At 31.4% G+C, this 16,775-nt stretch overlaps 1 protein-coding gene and 1 long non-coding RNA gene across 6 annotated transcripts; both read right to left on the bottom strand.

Annotated features, from left to right (window-relative positions):
• Positions 1-4,624: 4,624 nt before the first annotated feature.
• On the bottom strand, positions 4,625-5,883 carry LOC132914520 (uncharacterized). The gene is made up of 2 exons (XR_009659611.1): positions 5,757-5,883; positions 4,625-5,590 (listed from the first exon to the last, which is right to left on the bottom strand). It is a non-coding gene; the product is annotated as an uncharacterized LOC132914520 (long non-coding RNA).
• Positions 5,884-7,595: 1,712 nt separating this feature from the next.
• Positions 7,596-16,259, bottom strand: LOC132914707 (probable peptidoglycan muropeptide transporter SLC46). Of its 5 annotated transcripts, none has more exons than XM_060974036.1 (9): positions 16,035-16,257; positions 12,497-12,719; positions 11,680-11,910; positions 10,481-10,832; positions 9,742-10,137; positions 8,992-9,129; positions 8,694-8,777; positions 8,340-8,496; positions 7,596-8,230 (listed from the first exon to the last, which is right to left on the bottom strand). In XM_060974036.1, exons 2-9 carry the CDS (start codon positions 12,506-12,508, stop codon positions 8,089-8,091), a joined length of 1,512 nt encoding a protein of 503 aa, XP_060830019.1. In that variant the 5' UTR covers positions 12,509-12,719; positions 16,035-16,257; the 3' UTR covers positions 7,596-8,088. The 5 variants fall into 5 exon arrangements, 4 of the variants coding, with proteins under 4 accessions (XP_060830019.1, XP_060830020.1, XP_060830021.1 ...); XM_060974037.1 differs by lacking the exon at positions 16,035-16,257 and adding an exon at positions 13,022-13,041; XM_060974038.1 differs by lacking the exon at positions 16,035-16,257 and having other exon boundaries at positions 12,497-12,743.
• Between the last annotated feature and the right edge of the window lie 516 nt (positions 16,260-16,775).

Genomic DNA, 16,775 nt, shown 5'->3' with positions numbered 1-16,775 from the left:
AATAACGTGGAATTTTCAACGAAGGAAAACGGCGGGAAAATAAGAAATAAGTAGCAATTTTTAACGTTAATCTACGTATTACGATATACAGGGTGCGCCGTTAGAATCCGGACAAAAGAAGTTTTGTGCAGAAAGTTGTTTATTTAAGTCAATACACAAAAACACATGAAAATGTTGTTATATCTCATTTAAAGGGTCCTTGCTGAGAACTTTTATTCTATGTAACCACCCTCTGCCTCTATGACCTGCTCTATTCTTGCTCTAAAGCGCGAGCACGCTGACTTCAACTGGTCGCGTTTAATTGTCGCGAATTCTGACTCGATAGCAGCTCGTAGGGAGTTGACGTTGGGGTGCCTGCATTTATTAGTTTGTCTCTCGATAACGCCCCACACGTAATAGTCCAATGGGTTTAGGTCGGGACTGTTAGGAGGCCAGAAATCTTTCGACCAAAACATGTCCACATTGTCAGAGAGCCAATTTTGAACAAGATGACTTGTGTGAGCAGGTGCGCCATCTTGTTGAAATAAATACGGCCTTCCAGAAGCCGTAATTTCCATCCACGGCTTTATTACTGTCTTCAGGACCTCCAAATAAACCTCCTTTGTGATTCTTTCGCCTTTTTGGAAGAAGTGCGGAGGCATGACGTCGCCCTCACTTGAGACAACGCTGAACTTTTCTCGCCGGAGAAGGAGAACCCTTCTCGAACCACTCTGAGGCTGCGTATCTCTTAGCAATGTCGTATACCGTCGATCTTGGGTAGCTAAAGAATTTTATAATTTCGACCGGCGTTCTCCCGGCGCGAAGACTTTCTATAATCGCCGCTCTTCTATCGTATTCCGGGTTTTGCTTAACGAGTTCTGTCATTTTGAGGTTATAGAAGACTTATTGACATATTTAACTAACTTCAGAGTCAATCAGCACAAACATCTGAATTCTAATATGGTGGGAACTACAAATTGAATTCTGTCCGAATTCTAACGGCGCACCCTGTACATTAACTTTCCGAGGGAACCAGTATGAAATATTTTATCGTATATCCACTTTCATCTACCATGAACTATCATCCATTTTCGTTGGAACTACTACCCCCACCAATAGTTTTACGAATACTACAAAACGTGTATTTGACAAAATTACGGCTGTATACTATTGAGACATAATATATCCTTCCGACGTAGTATAGAATGGCATTTTCGTATTAGCAAAGAATTCGTTCTACCATAATAACGCCAATGAGTCCTTTTTGTCGTTTATCGCTTTGCAAGAATAAATGTTCATGACGTTTGTGCTGGTGCTGTATATTATAAAAATAAAACAGAATAAATGTTTCTATACATATGTGTCGGTGGATATTTATTGTACGACTAGAAAATAAGAAACTATTGGCTAATAAATCTATCTTCCTTCGTTTAACATTGCACTGTGGATATACTTATAATAAATTAATAATGACAAATGCTTTTCAAGACTTTTCAGCAGCTATTTTTATATATAATAATATATCCAAGATTCTTTGAAACTGTAAACTGGTGATTTTAAACTTAAAGACATACGTTTATTTTTTTATACAAATTCTTCTTTAAATAATGTAGAATTTTCAACGAAAGAAAACAGCAAGAAAAATAAAAAATAAGTAACAACTTTTAACGTTAATATACGTATTATGATATACATTAATCATTTTTCTCTTATCATTCAGGGAGGCCTTATGGGTGCATTTGAGTATAAAAAATTAAAAACAATGGAAAGAAAATATCGTCGCCACTTACCTTTCGTTGATCTTCACATTACCTTCTGCCGTTGATTTTCTATGTAAAAGACGATCGAACAAATTTTCCTGTAACACACGCGAATTGGTATTAAATTGCGTAGACTTACATACAGTTCTTTCTTTTAGACGAAATCATTTTCTACCTCGTTTATTTCAGAAATAACAGCTAAATAGGCATATATAGAATGCGCGTGAATGAAATTTATTAACAATGATTATTAATGATGATTATAAATTGAATAGCAAAGAACGAAAAGAAAAATTTTTTAAAATTTTTTACTATATCAATGAAAAAGCTTCGCTACAAAAAATTGCACTAGTTCGAAGTATATCCATAAACCTATATCAATGCACACAAACGAAGCTCACTAAGGTAAAAACGAATCATTACCGCGCATTAAATTTTTAATGAACTTGACGGTGGAAAAAGTTTTAAAAAATATCACATTTTTCCAATTGAATTTTCACAAAGGCTGCATATACGGAAGACAAGAAATTGAAAGGTAACACCACTTACCTTGTCGATATCGTTGTCGCGTGTTTTCTTTAAGCTCTTTGACGATATAGCTGGAATCGATAATCGACGCAAGTTTTCCTATAACAGAAAAAATTTAATATTATATTTCAAACGTTAAAAAAATGAAACAAAATTCTAATAATTTACAATTTGAAAATAATGCAAAAACAAGATATATTAAATTTTTAGTAAAAATAATATGTAAAATTGAGAATGAAAATACTTTTATCACAAAAAGATTGTTCCTTTTACAAATAGGAGATTCGAAAAAATTAACTTTCTGTATCGATATTTCCTCTGGGACTCCGACATTATAAAAGACCATTGTTCATGCAAATTTGCTTGTAATATACAAAATTTCATATTAAATTTCTTGTTTTTTACTAAATATTGAGAATTTTGGTACACCTACCCATTCGAAAGCTAAAGTCACGAAAATCAATTTTTCTATTAAAAATCCACTAATTTATTTCAAAATTTATACATATTCTACATGAAGAATCACTTATTTAATAAACTCACATGATTTTAGTCAGAATCGCTGGACTTTAACCGCGATTATCTTACAAAATCCACGTAAAGATTTTTATTATCCCAGTTATTTCATAACGAATACGAAAATATGCGATATTATATCATTTTAACTTAAAATTTTGAAAGATCCGGTAAAATTAATGAGAAGATATGATATAAATCTAACTGTCGTGAATCTTCTCGAACATTTTACCGATCGAAAGCCAAGATCCCGAAAATTAAAAAATCTCTCGTTTATACTGAAATTTATACGACTCTTATTATAACAATCATTTATTTAATAAACTTACCTGATTTTAGTCAGGATCACTGTACTTCAGCCGTGATTTTCTTAAAAAATTCACGAAACTGTGACAGCACGATCTTAACATTCTTAACTTAACGTAACGATAATCTCGAATAAGCGGAACCGGCAAGCTCCCTCGAGCTGTCACATTATTCTCCCCACGGGGGGGGGGGACACTACAGTAGTCAATTGTTCATACAAACAATGTATTTTATCAAAATTGAGCCTTTTATATTTACTTCTCTCTATCTTAAAATAATCTGTCAATCATATCTAGATTTCTAAACCGGGAATTTCTTTTATTCCTTTTCTACTTTTCATTTTATAATTGTATTGTTGCTTTCATAAAATTATGGTTTGGTTAGTATCCACCAATCCCCATTGTCTTTTTTAAAAAGCTTGTTTGTGATTGGTTGTTTACGTTGGCGGTTTTACTTCCGGTGGAGAACATTGTTCCGCGATTCTTTTTAGTGCAATAGAGAATTCGAAGTAATCGGCCATTTCTAATATGTGATTGTAACGATTCCGTGATTTATGTAAAAAGTGCTGGTAAATTAGTGTAAATTCATCTGGAAAATTGATATTCTTCTCGTGTTTTCAGTTTTACAGGTAATTCTTTGATTCTTTTTCCTTTTTATTTCGTTTTCAGCACGAAAATGTGACGAAAAGTAGATTAACGTTTTGAACGATTAACGGTTTCCTTATTAATATAATCTGGAATGATCTATACACGTAAAAAGTAGGAAGAAGGAAATAGGAAATAAAGAGAATATATTTCTTTGTAAATTTCAATTAATAAAATCGATCGAGTATTTTTTAAATATATTAATGTCATTGGTTCATAAATTATTACACAGAAAACTGAAGGAAATATACATTCAAAGAATTCATCTAATATTTATATGATACGTAGAAAACGCCATACTGAGTAAAAGAATTTTAGCTAACATAGGACGAAAATTTAACCATTCCCGAGATATGAGTATTTTTTATCTTAACAGCATAATTGACTTACTACTGGCTACTACTACTATATCTATAGAAAGTGTCCCACATGTCCTCTTTCCATTTCTATATACCCTTGATATTTTATAAAGTCGCGAACCATCTCGAAAATTTTACTAAAGTTCTCTTGCTCAGTATAGTGTGTCATATGTACCATATATATGAATATTGAATGTTTTTATTCCTGAACACCCTGTATAATCATGAAACGTTTGTTATTTTCAAGATGGCTAAGAAGCGGCGAAGAATAGAAGCTATCATTAGCAGTATCTTTTTACAACTCCTTCGGTACGTTTGAAACGAAGAACAAAGGAGGAGTTCATCGAAAGGTAAGTCTTTATTTTTACGACAAGATTCGTATCTTCATTGTTTAGACCTTTCTAGAAATTTGATAATGCGTTTTAGTTATCGATAGCGTTTTGTGCAAAAGTAGAAAATAACTTTTTGGAATGACACGAATATGTATAATTATATCAGGAAAATGGGATTGTAGAAAAATTAACGCGTTAAATATTAATAATTATTTTCTTGTAAATTGAATAATTTTTCGTTATAATTTTCTACATCGTTTCTTTGAACAAAGTGGATTAATTTTTATTATACATTTTGCTGTTTCGATTTTACTGGATTATAAAATGTTTACAGTTACATAACACTCTGTATACGTTATACAATCTATACTTCTATATATAACCAAACGCAAACCAAATAAAATTGTGTTTCGTTTGATTATTTTCAATAGTTTATAATACTTTTACAAAGTAATGAATGACGAATTGGACACCCGATATTATTACACGTACTCGAGAAGTTGCTCTCTCTCTCTCTCTCTCTCTCTCTCTTTCTTTTATTTCATTTGCTCTTCGTGTACAACACATGTGATCTGGTTAGTAAATTGTACCTGACCATGGTTAACTCATGAATGACTTACAGTTTACAGTGCGTTAACACGTTTCATTTGCAATCTTCCTCTAGTCAACTAGCTATTGACTTTTATCGAATTCATATGATAATTATTAAAATGCTGATTTTTATTCATCTATAGAAAATGTAAAATTACAAGAATGCAAAAGAATATCAAAAATATAATACTTATTGTAATATTCAGTGGATGAAACAAAGTATTACTTAGATCGTGTGAAATTTGTTTCATTAAGTTTATAAAGATGCGAATTTTTATAAAAAGCCACAGTCTGGTAATTATGGAAAGGAATTCCAAGAACTTACTAAATATTCTTTCCTTGCTACATATTTCTTCTTCCACCTAGACCTTCCACCTTTATGATTTTCATTGATGAATTGGTTCGACCGTGGGTTTTGGATAAACCCATGGATTTGGTGCGTATGGTGGTCGCTGTGGTATAGGATACGCTGTTATGGCGCCTGCTGGGCGAATCGTTGCTGGTTTCGCATTTATTAAGGTTGCAAACATAGCTAGAGTTGCAATGAAGATAACGATGAGTCTTCTGGTTGAAATCTAGAAATAATTGCAATTTGTTAGAGTTATTGAACATGGAAAATTCATTTAATTTTTCAGAATTTCCCAAACTATTTTTGGAAAGCTTTTTATAATTCTTCCTAATTAGCAATATTCTATGTTTCTTCATATAAAAAATAAACAAATGTCTGGGAGTGTATATTACCATTGTAGAAATAAGCTGAAAATCTTCTGATGGATGTCTTGAATAAATTTCTTTCTTTTTTAAATAAACTCTACAAGTTGCTCTTCAGTTTGTGTTTAAGTATGAACAGGCGATGATTGCAGAAGCTGCGGACCTTTTATACCGGAGAGTTTTTGAGAGGTGGTTGTTAATCTGGGTCAGAGGTCTGCCACATGGCAATACTACCCGTATGAACAAAACAAGGAATTCCCGTTTTCATAGCAGCGTGTCACATACGCGCTTGCTAATTCTCATTCATACATGCTCTTTCATTTATTAGGTTCCTGAAGACGCGCTTTCAGGAAATTTAACCGTTTGTATGTGGTAGAGTTACCAATGATTAAAATTCATAAGCTATACATGATAAATAAATTAAAATTTATAATTTCAACAAACGATACGTCTACGTGTTGCAAACGTGTTTATTGTAATTATACAGTATTAATGTTAAAACTACTGTCAGCTAAAATTCATAACTTAGAAACTGAAAATTGATTAGGAACAAAATGCAACAAATATTTTATCCGTATATTCTAAATATTTTAACAAAGAAAACTAAAATTCTTCAAAAAATAAAGAATCATAAACTTCCAGGATTTATATGGAAAATCATTTATCATTTGTTACTATTTTAATCGGTTTGGTGTTATTGGAAGAAACAATCCTTAATTTGATACTGCTTTTGTGTCGGACGCGAGATCTTTATCTCCCCTAATATGTCTCAAATTACATAGTTCGACGGTGGAACGTTAATTTTAGCTCATCGTTCGCACCTAACGTTTTGCACGGATTTCTGACGCTAAATATTTACTACAATGTAAAATACTTCTTTGTCAGTAGGACTAGAATTTTTTGGATTTTGATGGGCTAAATAAGTTTTATTAAATTTCTGTTTGAGATGTAAGTTATTTAATATCGTAGAAGTAACGGTGAAATTTTTTTATACATATTAATTTTTAATTCTAATTAATTAAGATGCATGATACACAAATTTTAATACATAGATGTTTGGTTTAATCTAAAATAAATTTTTGTAGATATTGTTTATTAATTCTGGAACGAAAGATATTTACGAAGGATTGGATTAAAAATATGTAATTTTTTCAAATGTATAATAATTTGGAAATTTGTATGTTTTAAATTAAAAAATATTTACCAGAAATATTTTAGATAAAGCAAGGAATAACAAAAATGTAAATTTTGTTGATTTTCCGTTGCCATCATTCGTTGAAAACTTAAGATGATAAACAATGATCCTACATCCTTGACACGTTTGGTGTGGACACCTGATGAATAGTAATTAACTAATCGAAAGTTAGACGCTGCATGATTTTGCATTCACCAGATGGTGGATTATTCTCAGATGAGGACAAAAGAAAAAAAAAAAACGAATGTAAAGATCGAAATGAAATGTAAATATTAGTTGATCAAAGTGCACATTCCTTTTTTGCCATTAGTCATTGATTTGAATACTAAAACGGTATGATTCATGTTTATATCAATAAATCTATTCAGACTAACGAAGGAAGAAAAGTATGTAATTCCAATTAATTCGCGTCATTAGACCAATTAATTTGCGAAGCAAACACAACACATTGTAACTTGTAATATCTTTTATACAAATAAAATTAACGATTGTATATTTAACAATCATATAATAACAATCTAATGAAATTTTCCAACATGGTCAATTCGCGTCACTAGAGATTAATTTGTGAGGGAAAAATAATACACGACTTCTAATATTTTTATATAAACACAATTTATATAAAATATATAATATAAAATATATAATATATTAACAGATACTATATATTAAAAATCTAAGGAAATTTCTCAACATGGTGAATTAAAAGTTTTTACATCATTAATTAAAGTTTTCTTCTTTTATACATGTAATTTGTGATGTATGGACTATAGATATCTAGTAATAAAATATTAATCATTACACTATGGATACTTAAACATATTTACATTTTTATAAACACAGCTAACGAAATATAGGTCTTATGGTTTACATCAATGGAATCTGAAGAAATTATTCTATACAAAATTTGTGACTTTAATAATACAATATTAATCATTAGACGGCGGATATTTACACAAAATGGAAATTTACAGTTAAAAAAAATATACAAATCATCGGTACACACCATATGTTTGAATCTAAGGAAATTTGTTACGCTAGTATTTTACAAATATCTCTTTGTATACTGCATATCTTTGATTATATTCTATTAGAAATCAGCAGCCTATTAATCATATATATATCTTAAAAAATAAAAAGAAAATTAAAATTAGATTTGTCTAAGATTCAATCGCATATATCTTCGCTCGAAGTCCGTCTCCTTGTGTTTTGACTCATAATAGAAGGTATTGATGAACAGTCAGTTTCATTATCTATATATTCCATGTGTTCTAAATGTGTTTTATTCCTCATAGAAAACTGAATTATTCTGAAACATAATTGAATATATGAATGTATGAATGTATGAGTTGAATATATGAATGTGTTAGTCTAATAAAATGCTTTATATTTTCATCTTATGAATTTTTTATACTCACAGAATAAGAATTAGAATGGACACTTGAGTGACAAAGGTCAGCCAATAAATTGAGTTAGGTGCTGAGTCTATGGTTGCATTATATAGCTGGGAATATAGTATGCCACTGAACAAAGGCACTGCATTATCACAAACTGATAAAATTGCGAATACCTTCCCTGTGAATTGCCATGAAAATTGTTAATATGAAATATTAAAATGAAATTGATAATCTTAAGTTATCATACGACCAATTATTTGAAAAATTAAAATTTAGCAAAGTTATGATTATATTTAACATTATAATCGAGGAAAATTATTATTTAGAAAACTTATTCTCAATTTTGAGAAAAGATATCACAATTTATATAAGTACCTCGTTCGTCCACAGGAACTAGTTTCGAGGTCATTGACCTCAGGACTGGTGCCACTATTGGTCCAAGAGCAGCTACAGTAGCACCTGAAATTATAAAATATGTTTATCGTACGATTATTCTCGAATCTTATTTCCAAAATCTTAATTTATTTTAAAAAACATTTCGTATAATTTTATTAATTATTTTTACTCTTCATACCATAGAAATAGAGAATCAATAAAAATATTTCAAAAAATGATAACTATTTTTAGTTGCACTTGATGATTATGTTAATGAATAATTGTAGTTTCTTATTACCAACATAGAATAATTCTGGTATCTCGGCTAAGACGAATATTACTCTTCCAGAAGCATGAGCAATAGCGCCAATGGCTACCATAATAGTATCCCTAATTCCCATCATTTTGCTCATTACTGGCACGCCGATTAGCATCGCTGGAATAAAGATAAAGTTACGCCAATGCATTTCAGTGTCGTGATTATTCAATGACTGTTTCTCACAGAGAAAACCACTCTTTCAGCCAGTGAAAGTACTCTAATGGAGAATGTCAACTTTCACTGATATGAAACAGCATGGGAAATATTTGTGTGACTGGATGTTTAGCTTCCTTCGGACAAATTATGATGGTTATAATAATTTTTAGACTCTATCGTCAGCTATAAGCTTCTCGCAAATTTTTCGCATTTTACATAAGAATATTTTCACAATAATAAAAGATTTGCCATTTAAGGTTCTACAAATTCTTCTAAAAATTTGTAAAAAGAAATTGCTAATTGGTAATAAGGCTCAAAACTCGTTCCTATGAAGGAAAAAGGTACGCAAACTACATACATACATATATCTTTTCATAAAAGTGAGAATAAGTTTTCTAAATTACAATAAATCTTACTTTAAATTGACTTCAATTTCAATTCTTTTAAAAATAATTGTAGCTTTACCAAATTTAAATTTTCCAAATAATCGACTGTGTGATAATTTCCTATACAGTTTTCTATACGATATTCGTCATAAATTTTTTAATGAGAACAAATCTTATTGTAACTGACCTATCACAAAGGTAGCTGATTGGAATGTTCTGAAATTGCTAAATTTTCTCACGTCCCACTTGAATTTCAATTGAGTATACAAGAAACTCATAGGTTTCTCGTCTCTTTGGAAAGTATATAGCATCATGATGATCAGCAGAAGCCACAGGTGAAGCCTTCCATGATTTGTCCTGTTCTTGGTCATTGTCCTCACAGTTGCCACCACGTGTTTCTTATCAAAATAGTCGGTTAGCAAATTAGTACCTGCTAGTGACTGTTGCTGAGGTAGTGTTTGCCACTTTAGTCTAACCAGCGAGTACAAAATGGCTAAAGCTAGTAAAGTGGCGTTTATGCTGAACATTATGGTATAGGATGATTTGACAACATCTGAGTAAAGATAAGAGCCCAGAGCCACACCTGAAATAAAAAATGTATTATTTATATTTCCTCTCTTTTTTTCTAATATATATTTAATACTTTTTCGTTTTTTATTAATAAATCGTGCGTGTTCATCATTTACAAGTTCTCTTCTGTCGAAACTTCTTTTCTACCATAAAATGGTCAATCTCTAAAGTGTCTTGTCATTTTGTCCCGCATCATAAAATATCCATAGTGAAGTTATAATATTTGAGTCTTGTCTCTTTTCATATCTCCATAAACGTATAAATTTGCATGAGCATCCACAATTCATTTATTAATACATAAATCTTCAAAATCATTGTACTTTTCAAAACTAAGTAAAATACAGAATTTCATTTACCAGTAGGCATAGTGCTGAGGTACACCACATCTAAAATGGTAATCCTTAGGGTTCTTTGTTGAACTGATGATATGTCTGATATATATGCAAAACAGGAACCAAAAATAGCGACATCTCCTCCTAACATGCCCATGGGAAGACTCGCTGTATATACTATAGTATTTAGATCCCATGTATCCATTATGGAATTGATTACAACCATAAAAGAATAGATGAACTTTCCTAGTAGCCCAATAATTAGCGGCAATTTTCGACCACGTCGATCGCTCCAGTTTCCAAAAAAGAGAGCTAGTATTATAGGGACCACATGGCCTGCTATGTTATTCCATTGATGGAAACTTGACACTGTTACCTGAAAATATTCATATTTTATTTTAGAAAAATATATATAGCGTGTCCCAAGCCTCAAAAGTTAAACTTCATCGATATATTCAAAGCATTTAATGCGCTTGGCTCTTTGCCTATATATTTCTACCTGCCACCCACTTATCAACATTCCACTCACATATCCCCTCTTATATCTAATGTTAAAAATTAAACATATATCTGGATTGGAATTTTTATATAGACGTAGTATTTAAAAAAATTTAACAGAGAATTAGAAAATTATAACAGAGAATTTGTTAAATTTTATATTATATATATAACATTTTTTATTACACTATTACCGATCTACATTTTGCTTGATTATATTCATGAAACATACCACGTGTGGCTTATAAATTCTGGAATGCCCAGTATACTAAAATATTCTATCTTTTCTTAATATCATTTACTATTATATTTAATAAGTAACATCATATTATATTTTATTAAGAATTTTTCCATTTTGTCAGAATATTATATATATAAGATTAAACAGTACTCAATTTTGCAATGCCGATACCATTGAAAAAAATTAACATATTTCGATTAAAAAATTCGGACCTTATATCATCGTCATATTTATCTCACAATGTGAAAAATGTTTGTTCTTCTGAAGTGCCTACATTCTTATCTTAAGTATTGCGGCAAATATATTGTTCATAAATCTTGTAAAATATATCGTCATTATTGCTCTCTTTCTCTCGCACTCTATCAACGCAACGAATCTTAAACATTTTTTTTTTAATTATTCGAGCGAGATGGGTTTTAAGATACATTCCTGTTCTTAATCTTCCCGACTTTTTTAGATTACACGGTACATGTATTATACATACCTGTACTTTGGTGTTTATCGTCGCGTTATCCTTCAAATTAGCGCAAATTTCTTCTGAATAACCGTGATCGACTCGACACGCTTTGTAGACGAAAAAAGCTTGTTCCACGACAGAGGTGATCATGAATGCCATCATGTACAGCCACATCGTTGGCTCCACCGACACTTCCTCCATCCATCGGAAGTATTTTCTCCATTTTTGGTCGGGTATTGTATTCTCGTTTCGATTCAACTAAGAAAAAAAAAGTTCATTCGTCGTTTGTTAATTTTGGTGGAGGGACTAAAATAGTGATGGTGGAAATTCCATAGAAAAAATTTGGTAAAGTGTGGTCTGAAAAATATTACGATTAGGAAATATTCTCTTTACTTTGTTTTCACTGTGATACTGTTATCTCGAAATTACATAGGAATTATACAAAAATTAATGGACTGTTTGACTTACTTCATTTAATCGAATTATTTAATTAAACGCAATTATCAATTATTCAATTTTATATCGAACGAAGTAATTGTATCTAATTAAATTAAGAAAATAAATAAAAGATCATAATGGCGTGGTGAGATTTGAAAATACCATAATTTCATTTAATAATGAATAAATAGAACAGTGATTCAAGATATTAATCCCACAATTTAAGAACAATAATTCGTTCACTCTCTCAGGAATTAAAAATAATTATTATAATGGAATATTTAATAGGGAAAAATGTAAGTTAATTTGAATTACTTCGAAATAAGGAAGAAAGCCAGTAATAAATATAAGAAATGGGAAGAGAGAGGAAATGATAGAGAAATAAAAGTATCATTGATTTATTTACCTCACTCATCATGATTATTGTTTATTTTAGAATGACGTTCGGTGTCAGAGATAAGCCCGCCGATTGAACCATTTCACGTGATCATTCTGACTTTCTTACAGCTTGGTATCGTTTACGGTTAGAACTCTACGTCGAGATTCCGATTTCTTGCACTGAGATGGTATAAAAACTGCAAAGATAAGTAAAAACGGTGTCCCCCACTCTTTGCAGACGCCGACCCTCTCTGCAACGAATACCATCTAATTTCCTTATTAAAACACTTAGCGAACTATAAAATTGCATTAAAAGAGAAAAAGAAAATTACCGGTAAGATTCTTCGTAGAAGAAATTCAACGGGGTAATAATTATTTTCATTTTTAAAATCAACTTGGATTAGATAATACGTGTTTTCTATAAACTTTCAAGTTAGTCGTAACATCTGAATTAAAATTACTTTCAAACATATATCTTAAACAATTTTACTCGATCAAACTTTCAACGTCCAACGCTTCAAACAAAGATTACCATTATTAACTTAGTATTAACCTAAATTAACCACAGCCTAACCCTTCGCACTGGAAAGTTCGTTTCACGCGGTGATTCGAGCGCGCGACCATGTTTGTTTAGGTTTGATTCCTTTGGAGCTCGAAGCGTTGATGCCAAAATAATAGGTTCAATGGATTACTAAACTTTTCATATATAACCTTACGAAGCGTAGAATGATCGACTTCGATTGGCTATAAGATTTTATTATCTCAAATTAGACCGCGTTCTCGGATCGTGCTGTCTTCAGCGTTAGTTTAAGCTAGGCAGTCGATGGCAATAGGAATATTACTTTCAAATTTGTTGAACACTGTAAGCGTGGAACCTAACCCCAATAAAAGCTCGAGTCAAGCGAAGACCAGTTTCATTTTTCGTTATTAATCGACGAAATTATACGTAGTAATATCTCACATAGAATGCTTGACGATAGAAAAACATGCATAAAATATTAAAATACAATAGTTTTATATGTTAATTTGTATGTGAAATCATTTTAAGTTAGCTGTAAGGAATACGACAAATATACGGCCAATCGTCTCGATTTGTTCGATAGGCGCAAAGGTTTGATATTAAAATATAAGTTGTATTAGAAGATTTCATTATTCTATTCCAATTTGATTTATATCTAATTTATACTCGAAGGATCGACTTTTGGGAAACCTGATTGGTTACCCGAATATCTATAGGTAATATTAAACGCGTAGAAAAATATATATTTAATATAATTCTAAACAAACACGATCTTATACTTTTAACACGATTGTTCAAAGTAATGTGAAAATCATTTTAGAAAAATTAAAGTATCACACACAATCGATATCAACGAACCATCGTCCTCCCAATTTCCCACCGTCGGTACGCAATTGAATTCTGTATCTCGTTTAGCGTAATTCACTCCCAAGAAATGGCATTCTGTTTCGGTTAAATAACTACTGTTCTTATCATTGTATATGAATCGTTTTTTCGATCTACTGAACTCTAGCCTTTGAGCGATAATCTGTTTAGAGGAGCTCCCCCCTCAATGACCCCCGGTCTTACGGGACATCTATTTGTCGATGATAAAAATAAGTAATTTGTTTCGCAAAAAAATGATATAATTTAGACCCCACAGAAATAGTTTAAGAAGTGCTATTGTACAAAAAGTCGCTGATAGTCTTATAATGAACCATATCGAACCTTATAAAAAAACCTACGTTATTCCACCACCAACCGAGTTGTGTCCTTGTTAGTGCTTCGTGTACAAGTCGAGTTCCTTTTTTACCGACAATATCGACGAAGAAGTTAATGGAGAAAGAGGATGGATGTTAGAGAAAAGAAGGGAACGTTTTGACCGGTCGTTGACGTGTACTTGTTTTTGCGTTCACGACGATTTCACCACTCGCGTATTTCAACACTCGGAAGTTACTGTTTAGTTAACTGTTATCGGTTATCGCAGCTTATTGTGGTTTGTAATGAGAAAAACTGAGACAGCAACGTTCTCGATAACTAAAAGTGGTCATTGATTTGATATAGACAAGTAGCTTATCTGTAAGTTAATCTTGATTTTCCAAAATTTTAAGCAATTTTTTAACTCGTTCGTACAAAGACAGATTCATAATATAACAAAACTTTCTGTCGCTTAATATGTACACAGTTGATTAACCCGTTGTAATGATCAACGATCGCTTAAACGAAATATACTATTGGGTTGGCAACTAAATAATTGCGGATTTTGTCAATACCGCCTAATGGCAATCGCTCAGTTGCCACATCGATACTTACGTAAGAGCAAAATTATTGAACGAGATAAATTAAATGATTTACGTATTTCTTAGTCGTAACAGAAAATATTTATGAAAGCGATAGATGCAGTAGAACCTGCATTATATAAACATCCGTTATGTAGATCTTCTATCATATGAACAATATATTTCCTATTACAGTACTATATTTAAACATACCAAGCGTTTACATGTTTGCTTCTATAGGGTTTCTATTAATTATAGGCTTAATTACGATTGAACGATGACATGATTAGAATTCATTAAAAAATTGTGTTTAAAAGACTGTAGGAAAAAATTAGAAAATGAACATTCTTATTATAGAATTGGGTGCAAATTATTATATGTAGCCTTGTAATACGAGATCCCTGTTTAACGCAACAGAGTGATATCAATTCCAGTAATTCGATAAAAATTACAATAATCGAGCATATTTTATCGACGAAGTTATCTATCTACAGCAGTAACGAAAATATACCATCTCATTTCGAGGCAAAATGTAAACACCATAAAACTAATTGTATCGAAGAAATTATGCGATTTAGCTGGTAAAAAAATTTCGTCGATAAAAAAGGAGGACCGAAAAATATTGTCTTTTTTATTTTGTATTCTACGTGTGAAGTTACTGTTGTATTATGTGAAAGTTCACGCGAAAATTTTTTTACGCCAAAACTGGTTTCCTGGAGGTTTTAAGTTTGGTACTTCATAGTAGCCAATTGCGAAAATCAGAAAGCCAAAAGCAATGTCTACGACTAGGAAATTAAAATAATTCACTATAGAAGAGAACAACTTACCATAATACTACGAATACTTTGATTTCTCCGAATTTCATAAAACTGTAAGAGCAAGACGACAAAGAAAAATTTAACAGAAGAAATATTGAATAAAGCCTTGAAGCTTCCTTTCGCCACCACGGTGTAAAAGAAATAGAATTTAATAACATAAATTGACAAAGAAATCTACCGATAATGAAATATACAGTTGATGCAACATTTGTCTTTGACGAGACATTTTATTAACATATATATCTATATACCTAGCGTATATATCTTTATTTCCTAATAGAATGTTTCTTCGTCAGATATACGTATCGTTCTAATAATAACATATAATTATAAATAATAATACATTTTTATGACGCAAAATTTAAATTTTTATTCTAAATTGATCGCTATGTAAATGGTATAAAATATAACGTTGCACAAATATTTTGTATTATCCTTCTACGTGTATTGTGTAATAGTAAGCAGATTTACCTCTGTCACATGTTCACCAACAGCGAGTCCAATGATCCAGTTACACGATAATGGAGGCACAATAACGATAACAGTGGTTCATAAGAAACAATATCTTTCGAATCATATCGTAAAGAATAGAAAAGGAAATATATTAGAAGTGTGTTAAATCATACTGGCAGCAGTAGCACGATAAACACGTGCCGCTGCTAGAAACTTGAGAACTGCTATCGACCTTACATAGTGATATAACAACTGCTGCCAACGTTTGACTTCCAACTACCCCACGCAACAAGGAACATTTAGCGTAGTAAAGACTAGACTTGATTCAGTTTCGTAACTATGCACGCGTATTTGAGTGAAAGAAATTCGATTCAATAACAGCAATCACTGTCAACCTTTACACTAAAATTCTACATAATTTTATATCGAACTGTATCGAATGGTATTTTTATCGTGGCTCGAGTGCTATTTCATTCGCATGTTCAGGGATTAATAAATATTATTCGTAAAAGAGGATTGGAAGAAAGCGCGGGAAGTAGGAAACGGTTTAAAACATATTATCGTTTTCGAGTGAAATAAAATTGACTCGCGTTGAACTGTAGAAAAGTTAACTACGCTCCGATCTCGATGATTTTTGGGTATATTGTAGAAATCGATATTTTCAATAATTTGTTCCTATATACAGGGTGTCCAGGAAATTGCGTTTTCGACTTTGCTTTTTGGTTATTGAAAATTAAAAATCGGCCGAAATATCCCTGC

Source organism: Bombus pascuorum, chromosome 15 (assembly GCF_905332965.1).
Source record: "Bombus pascuorum chromosome 15, iyBomPasc1.1, whole genome shotgun sequence".
Taxonomy (NCBI): Eukaryota; Metazoa; Arthropoda; class Insecta; order Hymenoptera; family Apidae; genus Bombus; species Bombus pascuorum.
This window is presented reverse-complemented; position numbering and strand designations above follow the sequence as displayed.